The 23,405-nt window shown below is 43.9% G+C and overlaps 2 protein-coding genes across 3 annotated transcripts in view; both read left to right on the forward strand.

The window, feature by feature from the left end:
• Positions 1-7,202: 7,202 nt before the first annotated feature.
• LOC102776040 (NACHT, LRR and PYD domains-containing protein 3-like) overlaps positions 7,203-23,405 on the forward strand; it is a 38,360-nt gene continuing 22,157 nt past the window's right edge. The window contains exons 1-4 of one of the 2 annotated variants that reach the window (XM_087836780.1): positions 7,203-7,371; positions 13,966-14,101; positions 14,221-14,370; positions 14,556-14,669. In XM_087836780.1, the coding sequence (XP_087692906.1) occupies positions 14,013-14,101; positions 14,221-14,370; positions 14,556-14,669 (353 nt within the window). In that variant the 5' untranslated portion in view covers positions 7,203-7,371; positions 13,966-14,012. Of the gene's footprint in view, positions 7,372-7,490; positions 7,875-13,965; positions 14,102-14,220; positions 14,371-14,555; positions 14,670-23,405 lie in introns of those variants that run through there. The other variant, XM_087836782.1, reaches the window with a different exon arrangement.
• On the forward strand, positions 17,472-22,128 carry LOC148096086 (uncharacterized). Its single transcript, XM_087835738.1, has 6 exons — positions 17,472-17,739; positions 17,983-18,612; positions 18,685-18,869; positions 19,338-20,087; positions 20,131-20,515; positions 22,064-22,128. The coding sequence occupies exons 1-6, from the start codon at positions 17,472-17,474 to the stop codon at positions 22,126-22,128; spliced, it is 2,283 nt and encodes a 760-aa protein (XP_087691864.1).

Genomic DNA, 23,405 nt, shown 5'->3' on the forward strand with positions numbered 1-23,405 from the left:
AGGTCTTTATGTCTTTAAGACATTCCTGCAGTTTAACTAATTGGTGTGTGTTATCTGGCTTCATGGACAGATAGAGCTGGGTGTAATCTGCATAGCAGCGAAAATGTATGCTATGTCTTCTAATGATACTGCCTAAGGGAAGCATGTATAATGTAAACAGAATTGGTCCTAGCACTAAACCCTGTGGAACATCATAATTGATCTTAGTGTGTGAAGAGGACTCTCCATTTACTTGCACAAATTGGAGCCTATTAGATAGATATGATACAAAACACTGCAGCACAGTACCTGTAATACCTACATAAGGTCTAGCAGGACAAGCACAGAGATGAGTCCACTGTCAGAGGCCATAAGAAGATCATTTGTAACCTTCACTAAAGCTGTTTCTGTGCTGTGATGAGCTCTGAAACCTGACTGAAACTCTAGCTGTTTGACAACTACTCTTTCAAGGATTTTTGATATGAAAGGAAGGTTGGAGATTGGCCTATAATTAGCAAAGACAGTTGGGTCTAGAGATGGCTTTTTAAGTAAAGGTTTAACTACAGCCAGCTTGAAGGCCTGTGGTACATAGCCGATTATTAGAGATAGGTTGATCATATTTAAGATCGAAGAATTAATCAATGGCAGGACTTCTTTGAGCAGTTTTGTAGGAATGGGCTCTAAAAGACACGTTGATGGTTTGGAGGAAGTAATTATTGAAGTTAACTCAGAAAGATCAATTAGACAAAAAGAGTCTAACTTAACATCAATGGTACTAAAAGTAGCTGTAGATAATATTACATCTGTGGGATGATTATTGGTAATTTTTTCTCTAATGTGTTGAAATCTCCCAGTTCTTTGAATCTTTGGGCTGAAGGAAGGACACTTACTCGGTGTATAAATGCTCAATCAACAATCCTTTATTTCCATACACTTTTCACACAATGAGCATAACAACCATCATGATGGGGAGAGGTGCATGAGAGGGTCACAGCAAGTCTCAAAATGGCAATGTGTTACACAGCTTTTTATACTTTCCTCTGGCCCCCACCTGGTCGTAAACCTAAACATTCACACTCTCTTATCTGTTGTGGAGCCTAAGTTATGACCTCGGGCTCCCTGTCTTTCTACCCCCTACAAGGGTGGGGGCACAGAATGTTGTCTGCTTTTGCTATTACCGGACCAAGGTCCTTCGCACGCAACCTTCTCAGAGAATGATTTAAGCAGTCTGACATGACAAGAAAACAGTGTAAAACATTCACAGCAGATAAATGGTGGCGCCCACCTGTCTAACAGAACCCAAAGGATGGTCACATTCTTTTAATCCCCAGAGATATACTCAAACTTTTGTCTATCCTACTACCAAAATATACTGAGACATTTGGTCTAACATACTATAAGAATATACTGCAAAGGGGTCATATTCTTTAACCTAAAAAATATAAGGAAAACTAAGTTACATATTTTGCACACATCCTAGACTAAGGAATATATTTATGTTCTACAGCTGTTTAACATAATTCATCTACCTTGACTATGGGTATAAGATAACCTAATTTAAAATACTGATTTCACAAATGATAAAAATTTTATTTGTGAAGAAGTTCATGAAGTCATCACTAGTTAACGTTAAAGGGATGGTTGGCTCAATAGAGCTCTGACTTTTTGTCAGCCTGGCTACAGTGCTGAAGAGAAACCTAGGGTTGTTCTTATTTTCTTCAATCAGTGATGAATAATAAGACGTTCTGGCTTTGCAGAGGGCTTTCTTATAAAGCAGGAAACTATTTCTCCAGGCTAAATGATCATCCTCTAAATTTGTGACACGCCATTTCCTCTCCAGCTTATGAGTCATCTGCTTTAGGCTACGTATTTGAGAATTATACCACGGAGTCAGGTACTTCTGATTTGAGAACTTAGTTTTCACTTGAGCTACAGTATCCAGAGTCGTACGTAGTGAGGAGGTAAAATTATTAACAAGATAATCGACCTCTGTTGGAGTAGCGTTCAGATAGCTGCTCTGCTCTATGTTGGTACAGGGCATTGACGATGATAACAGTGGCTGGATTATATTCTTAAACTTAGTTACAGCGCTTTCAGAAAGACATCTACTGTGATAAAGTCTACTCTCCACTGCTGTGTAATCAAATATTGTAAATGTAAATGTTATCAGGAAATGATCAGGCAGGAGAGGGTTTTCAGGAAACACTGTTAAATGTTCAGTTTCTATGCCATATGTTAAAACAAGATCTAGAGTGTGATTAAAGTAGTGGGTGGGTTCTTGACACAGTGTTAGACCAATGAGAATAAGCTAATAATAATGGATTGGATTTATATAGCGCTTTTCAAGGCACCCAAAGCGCTTTACAATGCCACTATTCATTCACTCTCGCATTCACACACTGGTGGAGGCAAGCTACGGTTGTAGCCACAGCTTCCCTGGGGTAGACTGACAGAAGCGAGGCTGCCATATCGCGCCTTCGGCCCCTGTGGCCAACACCAGTAGGCGGTAGGGTAAAGTGTCTTGCCCAAGGACACAACAACCAGGACAGAGAGCCCAGGGATTCGAATCGGCGACTTTCCGGTTACAGATACGCTTCCCAACCCCCTGAGCCACGGTTGCCCCAAGCTACATACATTTATTTATAGGTTTTACAATTATTTATGGGACATTGCACTAATTTAGGATTTGTGAATATGAGAGATCACTACTGAATGAAAGCACCTTGCATAATGAAGTGTAGCATTAATAAATAGTTAATTTACAGTTGCATTAGAAGAGTGAAGGTCACTCAGTTCTTGCATACAGATCTATATGTCTCTCTTCCCCTCCAGATTCTTTATTGGAAACACTTTTAAGTTTGGATAGACACAGACACCCCCCCCCCCCAAACAAACAAACAAACAAACAAACAAACAAACAAACACACAAACAAACACACACACATTTGTTACCAACTGTAATCAGTACAAATACACCAAAATAGGAAGCAGTGTGTTCCCACACTAACTTCCTATTCATATACGTACCCAGGTGTCGTCTACATATCTGTACCAGGGAGAGTACCTAGCCACTGGTGCAGATATGTAGATGACACTTGGGTCAAAATCAAAACACAAGAAGTGGAGTCCTTCACTGCGCACATTAAAGCTGTGGATAAAAACATCAAGTTCATCAGGGAAGACACAAAGGACAACTGTTTGCCTTTCCTAGACTGTGCTGTGCGCATTGAAGAGAATGGAAACCTCAGCGTTTAAGTTTACCGGAAGCCCACATACACGAACCAGTACCTCCTCTTTGACTTCCACCACCATTTGGAACACAAACTTTGAGTAATCAGCAGTTACTGATTAAAACATGTGGTTATCATAATTGGGCTTTCATCAAGTCAGCAAAGATGCACAGAAAAGAACATCAGACACCAGCTAGGGAGGATAAGAAAGACAACAACATTGTCATTCCCGATGTATCAGAAAAAAACTCAGGAGAGTCTTCTCCAAGCACGACAGTTTACTCCAGACCTCTACATTGGAGAGACCAAACAGCCACTTCATAAACGCATGGCACAACATAGAAGACTCAGCGGTCCATCTGCATCTAAAGAAAGGTCACTCTTTCGAGGAAGCCAATGTTCACATTTTGGACAGAGAAGACAGATGGTTTGAAAGAGGAGTAAAAGAAGCCATTTATGTGCACTGTGAAAGACCATCTTTGAATACAGGTGGTGGTTTATGACACCAACTTTCTGCCATCTATAATCCAGTTTTGAGATCGCTTCCCAGACGCCTTAACACCCACTCAACTCCTGGGCCATCTGACCTCAGGAAATCACATGATAGGGTCGGACTAGGTTTTACAATGAGCTCACCCGAAACCTTGGCTGATGGTGACGTACGCCCGTTTTCACACCTTGGCTCACGTGATTAGGTAGAGGATCATTAGGGGGGGATACCCCCACAGGGTTTAAATCTGGGACATTTGACCCTAGAACTGAAGAAGCTACTTGGATGTGGGGTGAAATGTCTTTAGGCAACTTAAAAAAGTCCAGACGCTTTTCTTTCCAAGCTCCTTAGACTATATATTTCTTGCTTGCTTGAAAAGGATTTAGGAAAGTACATTTGTGAACCATGATGTCACAGTGTTCATTCCTACCATTGCAGCTGCAGCCTCCTCTTCATGTAGAGCTGCATTTCTCTATTCTCTTCTCTCTAGAGCTCTCCTCTTCCTGGATCTGAAGCCTCCTGCTTTGGGCTCTCTGGAGCTGCTGTCCATCCTCTCATATTGATATGAATATAAAAGAGAACATGAATGAGAGTTCATGTTCTGCTTCTTGCATGTGTGTTTTTTCTCATTCACTCATTCACTTGAAATTCCTATCAACTCACAACTGACACAATTGACACACAAACAGAAAACTCAAACTCTCTGACAACAACAGGAAGTTGACACATGTGGAGTGATCCTGCGCATCAAGAGAGATTTCACTGGCATCAGCTGCTGTATAGAGATGGTCTGGCCATTGTTACTGGAAGGTCGCTTGGGAAGGAGATGTTAATATCTCAGTGAGTTACAGGGGAATCAAAAGGAAAGGACACAGCAATGTCTGTCTGTTTGGAAGGAATGATGAGTCCTGGAGTCTCAGCTGCTTTGCTGGTAGTCCTCGTTCTGTCTGGCACAATAACAGACAAATGTGCATCTCATCGCCCTCCTCCTCTGTCTCTAAGAGAGTAGAAGGCTCAAATTCAGATTCAAGGTCAGCTTCAAGGAATAGTCATGACATGGTAGATTTGTCAAGTGTGGCAGGAGGTGGGACAATAATCAGGGCAGTAGACTCGGTGCTATCCTGGGCCCTGTCAAAGAAATAAATGTTGTTAATGCATTCCTGATCCTTAAGTAAAAGACAGTCACACTCATACTCTATACGTATTGAGTCAACAAACTTTAGAAATCCACCTCATCCAGCATTTCAGTAAACGTGTTTGTTTTTTTGTTTTTTCAAAAAAAGTATTCATATTATAATTCAAACAATTACAAAGGTATCAGATTAAACCCCTGCGAGGTAACAAACACATATATCATTATTGTATTTTTAAAATGTTGTGATAAGGGGGGTAAAATAAAACAGAGTAGCACAACATAACTGAATGGACATGTTACTTTTACTTGTAGATTATGACATATATGTAACAAACGAAGTCTCAGGACCACCTACAAGGTTGTTTAATAATATTCTTTTGTTGTTTTGCACCTTACAGCATGTTTGTAATCCTGGTTTTATATGTATGATAACATGGTTGCAGATCAATGCTAGTGTTACTGTTTTCTCAGAAACAGACACCAGCTGTGGAGTATCATTTACTGTGAAAGTCAAGGATAAGTGTAGTTGTCTGAATAAAGGAAGGAAACGCTGAAAATAATTTGTCCTCTTCTGTTAATCTGAACTAATTTAGATGTCTGCTTGAACTGTGGAGCGGCAGATAAGGATGTGGTACACAGGCTTTTTGTAACATTTTATTGGACTTTGTATTAAAGGAAAATAAACAAATGTACAATGTTGGTGAATAAATAAAATTCCATATAGTTCTTCAAACGTCACCACAGACAAGTTAAAATCGAGTTCTCATTACATCATTCATGTAAAAATAAATATCAGGACGAACCCTGGCGCTTTACTAGTCCCTAAGGACCCCACCCATTGGTGATGGCAAGCTACAGCCACCCTGGGGCGCACTGACAGAGGTGAGGCTGCCGGACACTGGCGCCACCGGGCCCTCTGACCACCACCAGTAGGCAATGGGTGAAGTGTCTTGCCCAAGGACACAACGATCAAGACTGTCCAAGCCGGGACTCGAACCGGCAACCTTCCAATTACAAGGCGAACTTCCAACTCTTGAGCCACAATCGGGTAACAGGGTTGTATTGGTTAGAGTAACACATTCACACATCTGGTCAGAAAATACTCCAAAACTAAAAGCATTTGTCAAAGAGGACTGACCTTTTGTATATTCATGAAGTTAGCAATAACAGTCACAGTTTTCTTTCTTTGTTTTGACAAAGTATTTTTCAGAAGCAGGGTAACACATAGGCTGTGGGAACAATAATTATGAACTTGCAGTGCATAATTACTATTTTGGATTTAAAATAATATTTTGTAATCACTTTTTTAACAACTAGGTTTGTATTTTGTCTCATGATAGGTGTCATTTACATGATAAACATATATTTAAATAATCTGTGCATGGATTTATTTCAAGTTCCTGGGTGGGTCAGAAACTGTCCTTAATTGTAATCCACATGTTTTTCTGTCTTTTTCCACTCAAAGCTTTACAGTGAGCATCAGTATGTTGTGTTTCTCTGATTCTGAGCTCAGCTGAGATGATTGAGTTCATGTCAGCTGCAGATGAGACAAACTGTGATATCAGAGAGGAATCACTGCATGACTCAAAAGATGAATTTACAAACTGCTCAGCTCTTGGTGAGCAGCCAAGGTTCATTCTGATATTTATTTTTACTTGAATGATGTAAGGAGAACTTGATTTTAACTTGTCTGTGGTGACGTTTGAAGAATTAAATGATCCTTTAAAAACTATATGGAATTTTATTTATTCACCAACATTGTACATTTGTTCATTTTCCTTTAATACAAAGTCCAATAAAATGTTACAAAAAGCCTGTGTACCATATCCTTATCTGCCGCTCCACAGTTCAAGCAGACATCTAAATTAGTTCAGATAAAAGTGAAATTCATTTGGCTTATGACAGGCAGTGATGAACAGCCTTCGAACTGACTGATCAGTTTTATAATCTTTATTTTATCAGGTATGTCAAGCAGATTAAGATCAAACATAAAAACATATACATTATGCATTATGCTTATGCTGTAACTTTATTGCACTGCTTCCTTCTGTGTTAGATAAGCCTCAACAGGTTGCATTTATAAAATGCATTCCTTCAACAGAGTATTAAAAGAAAGGTGTATCTCTGCTGTAAGGCACATTCACACTGCATTCATATGACTAAATGTGAATGTGACAAGTTTCAGTGAGTAATGTAGAGACAGAGTCTGACTAAAGGGACATTACAGTGAGACTCTCCCGTTTGATCAGCAGAGACAGTCTCTCTCTGCTGCGAGTATATTTCACTTTAACTGTCACACAAAATGATTCAGCGTCTGTAAACCCTCCAACAAACATTTATATGCTTAAAAACATTAATACTCCTAAACACAGAAATTGATCATAAACTAATCCGTTACTTATGTTCCCGTGCCCCAGCGTTCCCACAAACCCCTCCTGCCCTTGCTGTTTCTCTTTTTTCTTTTCTTTTCTTTTTTAACTTTCTTTTCCTTTTCTTGAACTTGGCGTCGCAGATGATCGTCTCGGTATGAATGGAAGGTAAGTGAAACTGCATACTTCACGGTAACGGACTCACAGCTGGACCAACAAGGTGTGTCACACACTATTTTCTGCTAGTGTGTGAGATCAGAGTCCGGGAATGAGAGCAGCAGCAAAGTTAAGGCCCTTTCAAACTTCGCTGTTTTTTTTCCTTTGCGGCCGCTCTGCGTGTACCAGATGCGCCTGCTCCTTGTCATTTCGAGACTTTCACCTCACTGACTTTGTATCCTCTACGAGAATTTGTGTTTTATGTATTATGTTCAAGTGTTTAATAAGAAAAATGTATCGCTCATTCATGAAGAAGAAAGCTTTGTAACTATCCCGACCAGTGAAGAGTGTGTCGTTTCCACAACACGGGTTTCCCCGCCGAGGTCCGCAGAGCCATTGAAAAAGTTCTGGAGGTCCGTTGAACCTGTGACAAAAAGTTCACCGGACTCGGACAGAATGTTTTCCTTCATCGTGAGGTTCAACTTAGCGCAGCAGTTTTTACTGGTCGCGTAAAGGTACGTCCGCGCAGCGGGAAACCGTTATTGCGTGGCGCAAAGAATAGACATGAATGAGTGCCGCGTCCTGTGTGAAATGTCTTTTAGTTGATGGTCAGCAACTGAACTCAGAATCATTGTTACTGTGGATCCACTTACTGATGACTGAAGGCAACTTTTTCTGCCTCCACTAGTCTATGGAGGAAGCGGAGAGGAGCCGCTGCTCTCCCGTTCACTGACACGCTAAATCCGGCCTGAGCTGCACCGGAAAGCCGCTGGAGAAACTCAGAGCTCCGGGTCTTTATAATCACGCAGACTGTAGGGAGGAAAGCGTAAAGCGACGATAGAGGGTCAGAGTGGACGGTGTGATTTTTATTATTAAATATAGATAAGGCATAAATTCAAAACAGAATAAAAAATGAATAAAAATACTGCGTCACAAACTTTTGGCTCTCTTCCAACAGAAAGCGGACTATTGTTCATTGTTTACACCCACAGGAGTAGTGTTACTCAGACACTAACTGGATTAAACACATCATGCTTTAAAACTTTATTATTAAACTTTATTAAATTTAAACATAATAATTTAAAGCTCATTACATATCAGTCAGAATTGTTATTGACTGTCCCCGCTGAGCCTGAAACAGCTGTCTGTGACTCATTTCCTTAATCTGCAAGATTGTGTTTAAAGACATTGAGTTCCAGTTAGACACAGTTTATACCACACAGACTGTCTTCAACATGAGTGCTGATATCATCAGTCTGTCATCAATCCAGATAGCGAACATTCATTGAAATAATGTTAAATCAATATCAGGCAATTCCCTTGAATCGACACTGAAATCTGACATTGATTTTACATCTTTTTTTTAGCCTTGGTTAATACTGAAACAACAATAAAATCATGATTGAAAATCAACAGGACTTCAACCAATACTAAACCATTGCAAATTACCATCAATACTTAAACATGTGAAAAAGACAACTGTGTATTATCTGAAAAAGATAACCATCATCTGTTAAGTTACAATTTAAGATGTCAAAAATCAACATCAATTCAATGTCTTCTTGCGATCTGGGGAGTCTGTGGACATCAGGGCAGCTTTTTCCCTATATGACTGATTCTAAACACCACTGAATATATTTTTGAGGAGTTGTTGAGCCTCTACAGAGAGTCTAGATGTGCTCTAACAGCATTTTACACTAAAGTATTCAAAACTCTTAAATACAGATAAAATGTTGCTGAACCATTAAATTAAAATAAAATGATGTTAGACTTCTCTGTGGTAACAACGGTTGAATGCTCTAATGCTGAAGCTGTGAGCTGAAATATTGTGTGTTAAATAATCAGATGTAATTTGTTTGTTCCATTGATTGATTTTCTGACGGCACACTGCAGACTGGGAAGCACCAGTCCTTCTTAGTCCTTCTCCTTACAACATATAAGAGTCCAACTGGACCACATCCACGTACTGAAGCTTGTTCTATGACACAGGATTTGATCTTATCCATATAATCACAGGGTTAGGGTTAACCCTGGGTTTTCACTTCATACAGGGGTATATTCCCAATTGTAACTCATCAACTAATCAATCCTGAAACCTATGGAGACAAAACATTACTGGATGGAAGATGCTTCTTATTAACTGTAAATCAATATGTGTGTGTACACTTCTCTGCGTAAGAATAATTATTGCGAACCTTTCATGGATGCGCTGAAATATTTGAAAATGTTGTTCAGACGTGTTGAACTGACTGAATATAAATGGGCTTAAGCAGGGCCGGCTATACGCTGGGGTAAGAGGGGTCAATGCCCCTTATACAAACGTCCTGCCCCCTTAAGTCAAAATGTAGAAGTTGTTTGGTCTCTTCATTGTAGAGGTCTGGGCATTCCTCGCTACACTGTACAGCATACACTACATTGTTAAGTTCGTGTTTAGGAGTTTTGTCTTTTGGATGAACCAGTTTTTGTCTGAGTGTGTTGCTTGGTCTTATTTAATTTTGCACATTTATTTGAATAAGGCCATCCAATTAAGTTTGATTTTATGTTGTTGATTGTAAAGATCTGGATGGATATTTTATTTTATTCTCTATTTGTATTTTTCAGTGTTATTTTCCAAGACTTTGCAAATTCTCCTTTCCTCCTTTTCTTTTTATAACTGGGCCTACCATTTTTAGTTTTGTTCATATTGGCAATAGTGAGAAGTTTTATTGTTGGTATGAATATATTTGATATAGGCTATCCAATTAAGGTAAATGCCGTGTTTTTAGTTGTTAGAATCTGATGAAGAATATTTTATTTGATTTTTTGGTGTTTTCACTTTTCTGTTTTCCCCCTGAGGGATTCCTATCTTAACGTGGTCAGGGGGTTTGCGTGCCTTAGTGACCATAAAAGCTAGACCCGCAGAAGCTTAGCCTTCAGGTGGGACACCCAAGTTGGTCAGGTCTTAGGGTAGAGGCCTGACAAATTGCAATCCAATTACATGACAGAAACAGTTATCCTGAGTAGGGCTGCCACGATTAGTCTACTAGTCACAATTACGTCGACGACTAATTTGAGTTTGGTGCGTCGTTTGAAGCTAAGATCCCGAAAGACAGGAATAGGAAGTAGGATTTAAGAGTGTGAAACAGAAGATGTCAGCAATGCATGTACGAGGATGCCAGCTGCTGTTAAATGCCAAAGAAGAAGAAGAAGAAGCAGCCTCCAGTATCGTAGCTGTGTCCAAATTTAGCCACATCCTTCGGAGGCCGCATTTGAAGGTCAATTACATTACAGTGATGTGACGAAGGTTGGCCAAATTCAAAGACTCCAACAAATGCATCCTCCTTATCCTCAGATTTGAAGGTGGGTCTGGTGTATCCTTCGTGGCCCAACCTATCCCAGAATTCACAATGCAGCTCAGCCAATTCCAGTTTCCTGCAATGGTGGCAGCTACTTAGTTTTAATATTACTCTCATTACTCTTTCTTGGTCACAAAATAGTTTTCAGATATTTTAGGAGAGAATGTAGCAGCAGATCACTTCAAATATCTGCTCGGTTTATCAAGACATCACATATTTGAAAAAGTGCTCCTCTGTTTTCGGAGATGCCTGTTTCCCACCAGCTTGATAGCTGACCAGGGGTTCGAAGCTCTCTAGAGCCAGCTTGAACAGCGAACTCCCGGCACATCATTTTCTCATCGTTTGTTTGTGGTAGCCCCAATCCAGACCAGACCAGCCCACTCAACCCCCACACCTTTCTCGCCTCCATTGCCACTAGGTGCCCCCTTTATTTCTGTCTGCCCCCTCACATATATGCCTGTCTAGAACCGGCCCAGGGCTGAAGCTTCCAGTCACAGTGTGTGTCAGTGAATGCATTATTTAGGGAGTAACGGAATACATGTTACGTATTTAAAATACAAAATATGAGTAACTGTATTCTGTTACAGTTAAAAAGGGGATATTCAGAATCAATGTTCCCTCTAATTTTTAATGTGTCTGAGCGAACACACAAACTCCCCGAGCGATCCCTTGGACCACTGTGAGCGACATCAGACGTCTGCACTGTGGTCACGCCACCATCTAATCCATCCAAGTTACATGGTTTATTAAAATAATCAAATTACAGCATTTACATTTATGTTAGACTCCTTTTAATTAACTTTAACTTTAATTAGCTTTAGCCCACTTCTAGTCATCGACCTGTGCAGTATGTTAACACTACTGGAAGTAAAAATAATTTGAACTTTTTAACTATATATATATATATATATATATATATATATATATATATATATATAAAAAGCTCTGACTTGTATTATGAGTATGAGTATGTGGTCTGGTAGCTGCAAAGTTTTTTGCAGCTATTTTTTTTTAAATGCAGCCAATGTGCTTTTAAACAAACATTTCAAACTATTTACAGAACAATCAGCTGTTCTGCATCAAATTTGATGCCACACAAATTATTTGTGCCACTCCAAAAATTATTTCTGTCCACTATGAGATAAAGGAGAACACCAGCCTGATACCTGCAGGCCTGACAACAGGAGATGTATCACTCCTGTAAAACCTGTAACATTCAGCAGTGGCCTCATTTTTCTGACACACACAACAAAACTATTGACTACACTACACACTAACTACACAAGATTTGTGCTAAACGTCTCAAATCTCTCACATCTCATAACACCGCCGTCACTTCTAAAACTTCCCCCCGTGGCATCTTAACAACTAGATGCCACGTTGCCACATCATTTTTTGATTGGTCGACATGGTACATTTTCCGACCAATAGGAAAGGGTGGAGGGTTTTGGTTTCGTCTTTGCTCACAGGTGGAGAGCGCTTTCAAGCGTTTTCCTTATAAAACGCCGTTTTTACCATTTCTTCCCGCAGTAAATATAAACAACAATAGTATTCAGGAAGAAAACCAAACACTGCAAATATTTTTATCATAACTCTGGTTTTACGTGGCCTATCAACACAAAATCAAAACTGGTATAAAGTCCACACTTTTTCCGTCAATTGTTCCGTCTGTCTTGCTCACATCTCCAATGGTTGTACACGTTGTCATTAACGTGGCTTCACTCCACATCAGCCGCTTTGCTCACTAAAACACCGGTGTCGGCACATAAGGACGCTGTCATAGCTTGTCAACGTTGCTTAGCTGCATATATACGAATGTGAATCGCATTATTGGCTGGACTATGGGATAAGGTGGCATCGTTCTAATCCCATACGGGAGCAGCCAGTCACTTACTGACTAACACTGTATTAAGTATTAATTTTAATTTCAATTCAGGTGAGATTTGTTTTTTGTGCGCAACGCATATTTTCTGTGCGCAGAGACCGTGCCAGCAGCGCGCAACTGCACACGTGCGCAGCTTAGAGGGAACATTGTTCAGAATATTTGTTGAGATAAATGGATTACATGGCAGTCTTTTCCTGTTTTATATGTTAGGCTATGCCCTCTCAATTTTTGTTAATTTCACACCTGTGGAAAACCCTAAGAAAACACGCAATAAGAGGCTCTAATGCCTGTGTCTCAGTCTTGCGGCCCATGTCACCTCTGCTTGCGGCTCGTATAAATGACGTGAAGAAAATTTTTTTCAAAATTATTATTCAAAAAATTATTTAATATAAAGGCAATAGGCACAGTGTTACAGGCATAGCCATAAAGAATGTAGACTCATGAGCAGTGTAGTCTGTGCTGCAGGGAGAATGGACTCCCATACCATTATTTGTCTGTGAGCGCGAGGGAGGGACACAAAGGAGAGTCAAAAGTATGAGTTGTCACAGACCAGAAACGGGACATGGAAGCATGTAATATAAGAAATATATATAATAATATATATATAGTAAATATAATAATAACCACTGCAGCCAAAAAGAGTGCCTGACGAGCCCAGTTGTAAAGAAGTTATTAAGACTCGACTGTACACTGTGTTCGTGTTTTCCTCTGAAACAATCTCTCTGTCTCTCGCTAGCAAAGTTGACCCAGAAAACAAAGTAAAGCTAGTTTTTGGCTACGAGTCCAACACGGAACCGACATATTAGCCAGAGGTCCCTTTACTACAGTTCAGAGCTGCGGACCTGTTTGATATATGCGCAGAATAGTTTTCTATATGAGATCGCTGCAAAAAGTGCAGCCTTACCTAATGTCCACCCTACTGTTACTCATTTTATATTAAGATTTAAATATCTAGTTGCTATTGGTATCTCGAGTAATGTTCAGTAATAGTAATAAATCACAGCAATAGTACATTCATGCAGTTGTAAAAAGCATGACAATATATTAAGTAATCTAAAGCATTCAGAATACGTTACTCTCATTGAGTAATGTAATGGAATACATTACAAAATACAGGTTGGGGTATGTATTCTGTAATCTGTAGTGGAATACATTTTAAAAGTTACCTTCCCAATCGTGATCATGTGTGCTTCATGGCTCCATCTATTGAACTGATAGTAGAAGTAGAGCAGCTGATGGCAGCTTCCTCTGCCTCACACTGCTGTCTGACTGCATTCAACTGACACTGAGATGAAGCAGAAAAGAAGCAGCTGGTATTTGGACACACATGATGGAAAGGAGGATTTCAGTTGATGTGCACATGAATGATTTGTGTTTTCTCTGTAGGTGAAGGAAGAAAGTGTGTGAGCTGATGTGGATGTGAATTCAGCAGCATGGATCAGTGTGAGGACAGAGAGGAGGGAGTCCCTCCATCTAAAACAACTCTGTGTGGGGAACATGAGAGCCAGACCACAGCTCAGAGGTGAGATGACCATCTCCAACTGTCCATGACTCTTCTCCATGTCACAGCTCAGCACTCACATCACTGCTCCATCATTATTCATTATTCACACTCATACTTCTGTGTATGTTGTTTTAAAGCCCAGAGGTGCACGGTGTACCAGGGTCTGCTGGACCTAAGCCTAAAACTAATCCAGAACCTGGACCTGAACCCAGCTGTGTTTCCTTAAAGAGTGACCTGTCAAAGGATATTGGTGCTGACTTTAAAAAAGAACTTTTATGTGACAAAGAGTAAGTAGTTTACTTTTTTTCTGGTTGTTTATGTTTTGGGGGATTAAGTATTCTCATTTTAATTTTTTTTGTTTTACATAATTTCTTTCTGATTTGAGTAATTTTGTTCATCATGTAAGTAATTTAATATTTCCAGTTTTTCCATCTGTCTCATGAAACTGTTACATTTATTGTTTTACTTCTAGGATCAGTAAGAAGCCAGAATCTCCTGGACCTGAACCCAGCTGTGCGTCTTTAAAGAGCCATCAGTCAAAGGATATTGGTGAAAAATTTAAAGGATGTTCTTCTGCTGCCAAGAGGTAATGTGTATCTAAATGTCGTTGTGAATAAATGTGAATAAATCCTCCATCGTGTTTAATATCAGTCCATCTCTTTTTCACACACATTTCTATGTTCATGTGTGAAGTGGTGTGTGTTAGAATGTTTCCACAAACACAGCAGTCAGAGTGTAAAGAATGGATGTTGTAGAAGGGGTTTCTGTAGTGAAGAGGCTGAGTGTGTGTAGGACTCCAGCTGCTCCAGCATGTGTCTCCTTTGTGCTTTGCATCAAACACAGTATAGGTGGATCTTCCACTCAGGTGTTTCAGGTATTGCTGGATGGACGAGGACAAATAGTTTTTTCTCCTCTTCAATTATACTTCAGCAGTGCTCAATGTTCTGGGGAGATGTTTGTCTTATGAAGGTTTATGGATTATAATTCTATCTTACTTTGGTGAAACTAAGCAATAAACTTTCCACCCAACATTTCAAATAAATTTCCAGCTGGCAGAGAAAAAAAAGATATGCAGCTACAGTGATGTTTAACAGCCTGAGAGATAGTAAAAATTTAAACATAGGCTTAATCTCCATACGTATTTGATATAGTGCCAACAAATATAAATAGGTGTTCTTACATGTCTTAATCATAGAGCTCTGATAGTGATAAGCTATCACAGCATCATCACAGCCACTTTGCACCAGGAAGTAACTACATGAGGAAATTGCATTACAAAGAAGACAGCAAGGGAAAACTCATGGCAGCCTCGTGCTATTGCAATGTAACTAAGGGAAGATTCAGGGTCACCTGATCCAGCCCTAACTATGTGCTTTGTCAAAAAGGAAAGTTTTAAGCCTAATCTTAAAAGGAAGAGAGAATGTCTATCTCACAAATCATAGCTGGGAACTGATTCACAGAAGAGCAGCCTAAAAGCTGAAGGCTCTGCCTCCCATTCTACTTTGAAATACTCTAGGAAGAACAAGTAAGCCAACACTCAGAGAGTGATATGGTACTACAAGGTCATTAAGATAAGATGGGGCCTGATTATTTAAGACCTTGTATGTGAGGAGCAGGATTTTAAATTTGATTCTTTCTTTAACAAGGAGCCAATGAAGGGAAGGCAATAGAGAGGAAATATGCTGTCTTTCTAATCAATACTCTTGCTGCAGCATTTTGGATCAACCAAAGGCTTTTCAGGGAGTTTTTAGGATATCCTGATGATAATTACAGAAGTCCAGCCCAGAAGCAATAAATGCATCAACTAGTTTTTCAGGAAAAGACACTGGACCATGTGTATAGTAACATCAAGCAGGCTTACAAAGTGACACCCCTCCCCCACCTAGGACCATCTGATCACCTCTATCTGCTCCTCATCCCTGCTTACACCCTCCGCAGGAAACAAACTCCTTCAAGCATCTGGGTCATTAAAACATGGCCAGATGATGCTCTCCACCATCTACAGGACTGCTTAATCTCACAGACTGGTCAGTATATACGGGCCAGTATTGCTGATATCGATACGGATACTTTTCAGTAAATAAGGTGGATGCGTCATTGAATGGCTAAATCTCAATAAATTTTCATGACCTTAAGTGTTTTTTGTGATGTTTCCTTTTTTTATTATTAAATAGTTAAAACACAGGACATAATTAGGACAAAGTTTATAATTAAATAGAAAATGCTTTATTATCTTTTTTTTTTTTTTTTTAGAAAAATCTTAATTTAAAAAGTGCATGCAAACCAGAAAACAAATTAAAACAAACAAGTACTGTTGAGAAAGTATAATACAAAAATTACAATTAAAATTCTCAGCAACAACAACAACAACTGGTGAAAATATAAATAATATGTAAACAACTTAACAACCCCCAAAGCCTTTAGTTAGTCTGTGCAGAACAAAGGTTTTGGTTACAGGTTTTTGTTCAAGAACAGTATCATATTAACATTTTTTGCTTTTAATGCACTTTGTCTGTTATTTGCTAACTGCCCTACTTTTGGAAAAATCCTCTCAGCTGGCACTGATGTTGCAACCACTGCCAGGTATTTTTTGGCAAGTTTGCTCAGAGATGGGAATGTTTGTTCATTGTTTTTCCACCAAAGTAGTGGATCCTATACACAAGGAACTGGCCTTTCCTCAGAGTACCTGCACATCTCAATTAGGGCATCAGTACCAGTTGTCCGATGCTGCTGAGATGCTAGGACTTTAGGGTGAAATTCTTCCCATATCCCACCTTTTGCTGCAGGTGGGGATGAAGCAGCCCCTCCAGACGAGCTTGAGGTAGTTTCTGTCACGGTCCTGGGTCGGTGACCCAGCGCTTTGAGTTTTGTTATTAGTATTTTCTAGTTTATTCTGTTTTGTATTGGTGGTTGGGGTTTGGTTGTGTTTATTTTCCCTACCTGCGTCTCCCTCGGTGCTCTGTTCATGTCCTCGTGTTGTTATGTAAAACAGTCTGTGTGTTTCCTGTTTTACTTTGTAGGGTTGTGTCTCGTTATGTCCATTAGTTCCAGCTGTGTCCCCGCCTGTCTGCCATTACCCGATTACCCTGTGTGTGTGTGTATATATAGTGGGTGTCGGTCTGTGTTCGTTGTCGGCTCGTCTGTGTTTCATGGTGTCCTGTTCCTCGTCTGTGTCTCTCTGCCTCCCACCCCATTTGTATGATCCGGTTGTTATTTAGCTCACCCAGTTTAGGTTATGTTCTGTCCTGCCCTCAGTTCTGTTATTTGTACACTGTAAATTAAACCCTCACTCTTATCATCAAATCGGCTGTCTGCATTTTGGGTCCTCCGTTTCCTCCACACCACACGGCTCACCCCGCCAGCCGTGACAGTACGAGCCGACCACAAGATGGATCCAGCAGCTTTGTCTGGGGAGAGCGACCTCGCACGCATCCAACGCCTAATGGACTGGGTAACCCACACCACCAACGCAAGTGCGAAGGTGGTGGGGTTAAAAGCCATCGAGGCGATCCTGGAGGGAAATTCCTACCTCTGCCGGTTCAAGGGACTTTCGGACTTGATTCGCAACCTGCATAAAGCCCGGGAGGTGGTGCAAGCTCGGGAATCCACAGACTTTGTCCAGCAGCAGCGGACTACGGCCGCCCCGGAACAGCCACGTCAGCTTCTCCCGCCGGAGGTTTTGCCCGGCCCGCCGGAGGTTTTGCCCGGCCCGCCGGAGGTTTTGCCCGGCCCGCCGGAGGTTTTGCCCGGCCCGCCGGAGGTTTTGCCCGGCCCGCCGGAGTCGTCCGCAGGGAGGAGGCGACGATCGCGCCGTCGGCGCGTCACCCCACAGCCGGATACTAGGACTATAGCACTACAGGCTGTGGTGAGTGAACAAGACACTCTTTTGGTTTCACCAGAACTAGTGACTGTTTATACCGGGGCTGTGTTTTTTGAGCCTGCTGCACAGCCGCACGCTCGTTCAGCTGCACAGCCGCACGCTCGTTCAGCTGCACAGCCGCACGCTCGTTCAGCTGCACAGCCGCAAGCTCGTTCAGCTGCACAGCCGCAAGCTCGTTCAGCTGCACAGCCGCATACAGCTCGGCCCCCGGTATCCCCACTAGCCCAGTCATCTATGCCATCTTCACCGACTCCCTCTGTACAGCAGGCTGCGTCTCTGCCTCCCGTTTTGGACTCTTTTTCTAAGTATTTTTTGCAGAGAGACAAACCACACAATCCTGAAAACACTCCTCAAGAGCTGGCCAGTTCTGAGATGCACTCCAGGGCCTCCCCAGAGGCTGGGTTTCAGCCCCCAGCAGACTCTGGACCCCTGGAGGTAAAGAAGCCAGCTGAGGACTGCACCCGGCTGTCGCTGCCTGAGCTGAGGCAATGCTCGGGGCAGCTGCAGTCAGCCTTGTGTTTTCCAGAGGCCCGTGCGCCTGCTGGTTCTGATCCGTTCCTGCCAGAGGCCCGTGCGCCTGCTGGTTCTGATTTGTTCCTGCCAGAGGCCCGTGCGCCTGCTGGTTCTGATCCATCCCTGCCAGAGGCCCGTGCGCCTGCTGGTTCTGATCCATCCCTGCCAGAGGTCCCCACGCCTGCTGGTTCTGATCCATCCCTGCCAGAGGTCCCCACGCCTGCTGGTTCTGATCCATCCCTGCCAGGGGCTCCAGTGCCCACTGGTTCTGAGACTGTTTTCGCTGGGGGGCCCGTGGAGCCCGTCCAGCCTCCTGTCTCGTCCGCTGGAGGGCCCGAGGAGCCCTTCCAGCCCCCTGTCCCGTCAGCTGGAGGGCCCGAGGAGCCCGTCCAGCCTCCTGTCTCGTCCGCTGGAGGGCCCGAGGAGCCCGTCCAGCCCCCTGTCCCGTCAGCTGGAGGGCCCGAGGAGCCCGTCCAGCCTCCTGTCCCGTCAGCTGGAGGGCCCGAGGAGCCCGTCCAGCCTCCTGCCTCGTCCGCTGGAGGGCCCGAGGAGCCCGTCCAGCCTCCTGCCTCGTCAGCTGGAGGGCCCGAGGAGCCCGTCCAGCCTCCTGCCTCGTCCGCTGGAGGGCCCGAGGAGCCCGTCCAGCCTCCTGCCTCGTCCGCTGGAGGGCCCGAGGAGCCCGTCCAGCCTCCTGCCTCGTCCGCTGGAGGGCCCGAGGAGCCCGTCCAGCCGCCAGCTGCAGCCTCATCATCCTCGCCGGCTGCCGCTCCATCCACACCGCCGGCAGCAACAGCAGCTTCATCCACACCGCCGGCAGCAACAGCAGCTTCATCCACACCGCCGGCAGCAACAGCAGCTTCATCCACACCGCCGGCAGCAACAGCAGCTTCATCCACACCGCCGGCAGCTGCAGCTCCGGCTTCACCCACGCCGTCGCCAGCTGCAGCTCCGGCTTCAGCGTCGCCTGGTCCAGCCTCTGCAACAGCGTCGCCTGGTCCAGCCTCTGCCTCCGCTTCGCCTGGTCCAGCCTCTGCCTCCGCTTCGCCTGGTCCAGCCTCTGCCTCCGCTTCGCCTGGTCCAGCCTCTGCATCCGCCTCGCCTGGTCCAGCTTCGCCCGCATCAGCTTCGCCTGGTCCAGCTTCGCCCGCATCAGCTTCGCCTGGTCCAGCCTCTGCCTCCGCTTCGCCTGGTCCAGCCTCTGCCTCCGCTTCGCCTGGTCCAGCCTCTGCCTCCGCTTCGCCTGGTCCAGCTTCGCCCGCATCAGCTTCGCCTGGTCCAGCTTCGCCCGCATCAGCTTCGCCTGGTCCAGCTTCGCCCGCATCAGCTTCGCCTGGTCCAGCTTCGCCCGCATCAGCTTCTGCCTCCGCTTCGCCTGGTCCAGCCTCTGCCTCCGCTTCGCCTGGTCCAGCCTCTGCCTCCGCTTCGCCTGGTCCAGCCTCTGCCTCCGCTTCGCCTGGTCCAGCCTCTGCATCAGCTTCGCCTGGTCCAGCCTCTGCAACCGCTTCGCCTGGTCCAGCCTCTGCAACCGCTTCGCCTGGTCCAGCCTCTGCCTCAGCTTCGTCTGGTCCAGCTTCTGCCTCGGCTTCGCCCGCTTCGCCTGGTCCAGCTTCAGCTCCTGCCTCGTCTGGTCCAGCGAAGGCCACGCAGCCTTCAGGTTCCCAACTGCCGCCTCAACATCGTCGGTCATCTGCCGGGCCGCATGTTGGGCATCTTCGCCGCCGCGGCCGGCCTCCGGAACTGTTTTCTCGCCGCTGCCGCCGTCCGCACGGTCGGCCCCCTGAACTGTTTCCCCGTCGTTGCCGCTGCCTTCCGCGCGGTCGGCCCCCTGAACTGTTTCCCCGTCGTTGCCGCTGCCTTCCGCGCGGTCGGCCCCCTGAACTGTTTCCCCGTCGTTGCCGCTGCCTTCCGCACGGTCGGCCCCCGGAACTGCACTGTTTTGGCCTCCGGCGCTGTCGGCCTCCGGGTCGGCCCCCTGAACTTGTCCGTCTGGGCCTTTTTGGACTCTGTCCCTCCGTCCTGGACCCCCGCCGCCCACCCTGGTCGGGTCGTTTTCCGTTTTCTGGTTTTTGGGGGGGGTTTTGTGTTTCTGTTGGGCTGTCTGGAGCCAGCCCTTGAGGGGGGGGTACTGTCACGGTCCTGGGTCGGTGACCCAGTGCTTTGAGTTTTGTTATTAGTATTTTCTAGTTTATTCTGTTTTGTATTGGTGGTTGGGGTTTGGTTGTGTTTATTTTCCCTACCTGCGTCTCCCTCGGTGCTCTGTTCATGTCCTCGTGTTGTTATGTAAAACAGTCTGTGTGTTTCCTGTTTTACTTTGTAGGGTTGTGTCTCGTTATGTCCATTAGTTCCAGCTGTGTCCCCGCCTGTCTGCCATTACCCGATTACCCTGTGTGTGTGTGTATATATAGTGGGTGTCGGTCTGTGTTCGTTGTCGGCTCGTCTGTGTTTCATGGTGTCCTGTTCCTCGTCTGTGTCTCTCTGCCTCCCACCCCATTTGTATGATCCGGTTGTTATTTAGCTCACCCAGTTTAGGTTATGTTCTGTCCTGCCCTCAGTTCTGTTATTTGTACACTGTAAATTAAACCCTCACTCTTATCATCAAATCGGCTGTCTGCATTTTGGGTCCTCCGTTTCCTCCACACCACACGGCTCACCCCGCCAGCCGTGACAGTTTCAGGAGTTGGGGCAGAGCAGATGGGACACATGGTTTTTTTTATAGGTTTATATAAAATGGTAGTGTTTCCACTATACCTGGTAAGCTTTTTACAAATCCCACATTTTGCTGTTGTCTCATTTTTGACTTGAAAATGCAGGCACATTGCGCTCCTCTTCCTCTTCCTGCCATTCTTCTGTTGTATTTTCACTGTGCGTGACGTGTGCTGATGAACCTGAGCTGGCAATTTGCTTGTTTGTTTGCTTTGTGCATTTAAGTCACGTCACGTAATGGCGCAAAATCTAAGCACAAGAGGGGGGAGGGGGAGCAAAGTGTGCCTGCTCTGCACTGACACAGGAGCGGCTAATCCGGTGACCTGGCTGTTTCGTCTTTGCTAAAACCAAAGCACTGCAAACAAGAGCGGAACTTAAAGTAAATAATCGATCTCACCAGGCTAGTATCGATCCGATACCGATTTACTATTGATACAATTGATATTTTGATCAATCCGCCCACCACTAACAAACACTTCTCGTCAGAACGTTAGCTAGCCCTTGTTAGTGAAAGCCACAGTTAAGTAGTTCTCCTCATAGCAGTTTTTGGAACGAATCTTGTCTTTCTACTTGCCGCAGTCTCATGGATGTCTGGATCACGCCGTCATTTTTCCTTCCCTTCACACAGCCACTGGCCTGCGTGCTGTTTTCGGGGTTTACTAACCTGCCTACCTCCCTGCTCGGTTTTCCAGTGAGTGAATCTGGACTAGTTTAGCCTTGCCTGGATTTTACTACCCCTAAGCCTCACCTCTGCCTGCAAAAGTACGATAATTGCAAATTGCCCTTTCTCCCTGGACTGTTGCTTGGGGCTCACTTTAACTTTGCTCTCCCTTATTACAGTGACTCTGTGAGCATAACTCCATATTCCTCCTTCTGCTCCGCAGCTCACAGTGCCAGTTCTAGAAAATACCCGATGTCGGGTTCCCTAGCTGCTTCCCCAGCCTGCTAAAGAGACCTTTTCCTTTTGGACTCTGCTAAAGCACTCGTTTCATCCTTTCATGTTTTATGACAGTTGCACTAGTATAGTTTAGTGCTTCGTATTTCTGCTTTTGTTCATAGTCTCCCATAGTAATATTCTGATTTTGTATTTATTCAATTCAATTCTATTTATATAGCGCCAAATCAGAACAAAAGTCGCCTCAAGGTGCTTTATATTGTACAGTATACCCTATAATAATAGATACAGTGAAAAACCCAACAATCATATGACCCCCTATGAGCAAGCACTTTGGCGACAGTGGGAAGGAAAAACTCCCTTTTACCCAGGAAGAAACCTCCGGCAGAACCAGGCTCAGGGAGGGGCGGCCATCTGCTGCGACTAGTTGGGGTGAGAGAAGGAAAACAGGATAAAGACATGCTGTGGAAGAGAGACAGAGATTAATAATCTATTAACACATACTGAGTGAGAAAGGTGACTGGAAAGGAAAAACTCAATGCATCATGGGAATCCCCCAGCAGCCTACACCTATTGCAGCATAACTAAGGGAGGATTCAGGGTCACCTGGTCTAGCCCTAACTATATGCTTTAGCAAAAAGGAAAGTTTTAAGCCTAATCTTGAAAGTAGAGATAGTGTCTGTCTCCCGAATCCAAACTGGAAGCTGGTTCCACAGAAGAGGGGCCTGAAAACTGAAGGCTCTCCCTCCCATTCTACTTTTAAATACTCTAGGAACAACAAGTAAGCCTACAGTGCGAGAGTGAAGTGCTCTAATAGGGTGATAAGATGGGGCCTGATTATTTAAGACCTTGTATGTGAGGAGCAGGATTTTGAATTCAATTCTGGATTTAACAGGAAGCCAATGAAGGGAAGCCAAAACAGGAGAAATATGCTCTCTCTTTCTTGTCCCTGTCAGTACTCTTGCTGCAGCATTTTGGATTAGCTGAAGGCTTTTCAGTGAGTTTTTAGTAATATCCTGATAATAATGAATTACAGTAGTCCAGCCTGGAAGTAATAAATGCATGAACTAGTTTTTCAGCGTCACTCTGAGACAGGATATTTCTACTTTTAGAGATGTTGCGCAAATTGAAGAAAGCAGTCTTACATATTTGTTTAATATGTGCATTGAAGGACATGTCCTGGTCAAAAATGACTCAAAGGTTCCTCACAGCATTACTGGAGGCCAAGGTAATGCCATCCAGAGTAAGAATCTGGTTAGATACCATATTTCCAAGATTTTCAGGGCCGAGTACAATAACCTCAGTTTTATCTGAATTAAGAAGCAGAAAGT

This window comes from Neolamprologus brichardi, chromosome 23 (genome assembly GCF_056152115.1).
Source record: "Neolamprologus brichardi isolate AB-2024 chromosome 23, ASM5615211v1, whole genome shotgun sequence".
NCBI classification, from domain to species: domain Eukaryota; kingdom Metazoa; phylum Chordata; class Actinopteri; order Cichliformes; family Cichlidae; genus Neolamprologus; species Neolamprologus brichardi.